The following is a 4,646-nucleotide window of genomic DNA, read 5'->3' as shown; positions in this document are numbered from 1 at the left end:
TTTTCTTCACAAGAGTAACGTCCCTTGCGAGCGTCTAAAAACCGAAAGGCCATGGCTAGAGGTCCGACTTGTCGGTCACAAAGCCGGACGCTTTCCCCGGCCAACGATCTTTAATTCAACTAAAATTAGCACACACAAAATATTGCAACACATTTCGTACCTCAAATAATACATCAATTCCCGTGTCATTTCATTCAACTAAAGCTGAAACTTTACGTATTTCACTGTTGCCGCTATCCGGGGAACACTCAGTTTCGGATCATAGTCAAACTGACTGGATTTCTTTTTCAGTTCAGTAATTGATTCACGTGACCTCCGATCATACTGGAGTATTTCCCCAAATCGACCTGAAAAAAACGTATGGTACCGATTAAAAACTCGACGAAACTCAGTGATTCAGCCGGAACTTGGCACAACCTGACAACTTCACTGGGCCTAGCCTACTATAGTACTCAGTCAGTAAAATAGCGAAATAACTTGAAGATGGTTATTTAATAAATTATGCGGCAGAACCGACAGACCATATATAAAAACGTAAAACATTGTTATTGGCTCTCAAATCAACTCAAGGTATCCAACGAAAGTCACAGTCACCAAACTGTTTCACTAGCGTGATTAAATGAACGATTTTATCATTTATCCGCATCGCACAGTCCTTTTCCCAACGGCAATTTCATATATTATGCCGGGATACGTAACTTCATTAGACGTACAGTTGTAACATATTTACCTGCAGTTATAACTGAATGAAAGGACATGTGAAAAAATGCTCTAGTGACTTTCAGCAAAATAGGGTCACGTTTTCCATGAGAGTCAGTCTCGGCATGGACCTCTAAATATAGGTCCCTGGTCTCGGGCATACAGCATGTGATTAGTTGTTTCTCCTAAACTTGCAAACAAACAAGCAAAAAACATGGACAGTGATTGTACAGGTTTTATTTTAACGTAGTCGAGGGTATTTTTCACATTTCCGTTCGTTTGTGAGTATTTTAAGACGGTAAGTTCACACAGACTGAGACTAGCAGTCCCTTAATTCTTTTTAATACACGTTTTGTTATTTGGTGTGGTGTTTTTTGGTGGTTTTTTTCCTCACTGACTGATGTCATAAAAAAGTGTAAACGGAAATAAGAAAACTAAGAGTTTGAGCGCAATCCGCCGGCAGCAATTCTAGAAATGACTGCATAAGAAATTTCTCCTAGTTGACTGATCTAACGCTGAACATCAAGAACTGAATTCTTCATGATGATGACTGATTTTTAAAAAATGCGCCTGCAAGTCAACTGAGAAGATTGATTTTCGTGCGAAGCCATGGGAATTTGCAGCTAAAGCAAGTCCACATCCACAACTAAATATTTTTGCCAAATCAAACTAAGTCAACTCCTTTTGATCTGACCATTACATTTTTTTCCGCAAGAACTTCCCCTCAAACAAACAAAATGTATATGAAGTCAGTATCGTTCTGTCCACTTGCACTACATGCCCGCCGGTTTCCCTATTCAATTTTTTCTTTTTTTTCTCTCTTCCAAATATTGTGGCAAAACTGTGCATCAAAAAATATTGTGGAGAAAGTATGTCCACTTCGGCACTTGCTTTTATCTACCATTTTGTTTGTTTGTTTTTGTTCAGTCAGTGTTGATTGTAGTGACCCTTTCCTGATATAAGTGTCGGGCAGGGGGGCCCGGGGGGGGGGGGGGGGGGGAGTTGGCAAACAAATGGTAACGGTCGGCCACAAAATTCCCCAAGCAACAATCAGATTCTTATGAAACTCGGTTTGAAAACGTTAATCAAAGGTGTGTTTTTTTTTATCTCGTCATATCTGTAGTTTGATCGAGATACTTGTCACTCTTGATGAATTTACTTCAACTGACATTGAAACAAGTGACAAAAAATAGTTTTCTCGGCAGTTCTAAACTGAGTAGCTTGGGAATTCAGCGACTTGCTTTATTTTGCCAACACAGTTGGTAGACGATATGTCGAGCCTGCACCCCCTAATTTCAGTGCATACCACTAATTAAACGGCCATCGAAATGTCAGTATATATTGTGTGTGTGTGTGTGTTTTCTCAGTGTTCGCCCACGTGATCTATTGGGTATTGACCTTAAAATAGCCTCTCTTCTCTCTGTGATTAGATATGATGTACAGATTTCAGTTCAAAGCAAAACAATCTAACTTTTCTCTGTGTTTTGTAATCTAAATTATTGAATACACTTAGTGTGTCCACTAAACGAGATTTATCTTCATCTTTGATCGCAGCAGCTCAATTTCTTCTTTGGGGTTTGAGAGTATACGGCTTGATTTGGAAAGTCGACCTTCAGAGTCGTCTCCCACACGTGTTATCCAACTAGGTGCAGTAGAGAATGGCTGGAATAACGGGAACTGATGAAAACCATGAAACTGAATTGAAACCACCAACTTCTCAACAATGCAATGGAGACGGACATGGACCCGCACAAAACGGACACGGTAAGTCAATTTGCTTTAAGTTGTTACGATACACGGGGGCAAAGAGCAGTCGACGTCTGCTTGCCGTGTTGTGAAAGAATCTCTTGTTTGACTCTTGAGGAGAGAAATTAACTGCTCAGACAAGTAAGTGGTCACAAAAATCGTAACTTGTGTTTGTGTGGATTGTGTGGGGGACGTGTTTCAATGTAAGTTGCTCGTTTTGTTTTCTTCAAAAACTTTCTCGTTCTTGTGTTTTAGCTAGATGTTTATGCTACTTTTTACAAGAAACCGTCGGATTGTTCGGTCACCGTTGTGAAATAAAGCACTCAAACGGTATCACACATTGCAAGACGCGTAAGTCCTTCTTGCATAATTTGACAATGAAATCAGCGATGTCTGTTGCTTCATGTGTTTCGTTTTATTTGGATGAAATGACCCATTCTGACATAACGCAAGTGCGTTTCGTCAGACAAACCATGTGCAAATCGTCAAGGTCGAAGGGTCGACCAATGATCCGAGTTTGTGCGCAAGCGTCGTCTGCTTCGGGATACATGCAGACGGTGTGGAGCTCAGTTTGTGTTTTGCGTGCCAACCTGTGAGAAGGATTGTTTGGTGTGGTAAAGGATTCGCTGATACGGTTCAGTCTTTCTTTTCTTATGATTTTGTGCTGAGGCTGTGGTTGAGAAATTCGGGTTTGGAGGATGGTGTAGGTAAGGGTCACTGAACTGAACAGATACTTGCTTTGGTGTGCTGTCATCTGAGGGCTAGATGTTACAAGGAATCGTTCTTTTGCAATTTTAGACACAATATACGACCCCAATATATACTTGTGTATTAATTTAATGATTGTTTTACTTGTTATTGTTGTACTTCTTCTTCTTCGTCGTTCATGGGCTTAGAGTTAGACTCCCACGTTCACTCATGGTTTTAGCACGAGTGGATTTGTACGTGTATGACCGTTTTTACCCCGCCATTCAGGCAGCATACGCCGATTTCGGGGGAGGCATGCTGGGTATTTTCGTGTTTCTATAACCCACCGAACTCTGACATGGATTACAGGATCTTTTCCGTGCGCACTTGGTCTTGTGCTTGCGTGTACACACGAAGGGGGTTAAGTTACTAGCAGGTCTGCACATAAGTTGACCTGGGAGATCGGAAAAATCTCCACTCTTAACCCACCAGGCGGCAGCGACCAGGATTCGAACTCCCGACCTCCCGATTTTGAGGCCGACGTCTTACCACTGCGGACTGCGCCACTTCGCCCGTCTTTTGTTGTACTGAGTGTCGCTGTTGTGTGTGTGTGTGTGTGTGTGTGTGTGTGTGTGTGTGTATGTGTGTGAATGTGTTAAAAAACAAGAGGCGAAGCCTTCAAGGCTCATGTAAGAAATCAACAAACAGTAACACAAACTCAATCACTCCGTCACACATACACACACACAGTCAGCATAGGTGACACGGTGCAAGAGTGCGAGACACTTGATCTAGATCTGTCTGTCTGTAGCCTACTTACTGACATGACTGCCTGAGATGGCCAGATCGACACTGCGCTTTCGACAGCGCTTCCTCGCGCAGACACTGGAAACACGCTGTGCAGATTAACCTGTAGGAAATCTCCTTTGGTATCTTCATCTATTTTTCTGGAGCTACGAAACCGAACAATGTAAAATCGTCTTCTCCGAATCGGCGAACTGCAGCTCGGTGATAACTGTATCTATACCACAATCCTTCACGCGATCTGACCTAACCTTGACCCCTGACCTGGTCTACATACCACACACGACACAAACAAGTCACCTGTTTTTACCCCCTCCAAAACCCCCCACCACCCGTTTTCTTTGGATACACACTTTAACTACATTCGTGCCGACGAAATGTTGATCAATACTTCAATACTTTGAAGCTGTTGCTTAAATAATAACCAGGTAAAATTAGTATTTCTGTGTTCAGTCAAATGTTAAAGTTTCTACCACAGACAGACATACATACATACGCACGCACGCACGCACAGACAGACAAGAGTTAGCATCGCATAGGCTACACTTACGTGAGCCAAAAATTGCTTACATCGAAGGTTTCTCCGGATAGCTATATATCTTTCCATGCTGTAGTAGAAATGAGGTTTTTGTTTCGCTTTTTCATGTGAGCTCATAGGTAATGCAGGGGTCACACCAATGTGGGGTGATTTGCGTAAGACAAGACCTATT

General features: G+C 42.1%; 1 protein-coding gene across 2 annotated transcripts in view; it reads left to right on the top strand.

Moving 5' to 3' along the window:
* Positions 1-2,296: 2,296 nt before the first annotated feature.
* LOC138975274 (clustered mitochondria protein homolog) overlaps positions 2,297-4,646 on the top strand; it is a 60,604-nt gene continuing 58,254 nt past the window's right edge. For both annotated transcript variants that reach the window (XR_011458586.1, XM_070347930.1), the window contains exon 1: positions 2,297-2,463. Coding sequence is in view for 1 of the 2 variants with exons in the window: in XM_070347930.1 (XP_070204031.1) it covers positions 2,358-2,463 (106 nt within the window). In the remaining variant the exon portion in view is untranslated. The remainder of the gene's footprint in view (positions 2,464-4,646) is intronic.

Source organism: Littorina saxatilis, linkage group LG9 (assembly GCF_037325665.1).
Source record: "Littorina saxatilis isolate snail1 linkage group LG9, US_GU_Lsax_2.0, whole genome shotgun sequence".
Taxonomy (NCBI): Eukaryota; Metazoa; Mollusca; class Gastropoda; order Littorinimorpha; family Littorinidae; genus Littorina; species Littorina saxatilis.
The sequence above is the reverse complement of the archived record's forward strand: the minus strand, read 5'-3'. Positions and strand labels throughout refer to the sequence as shown.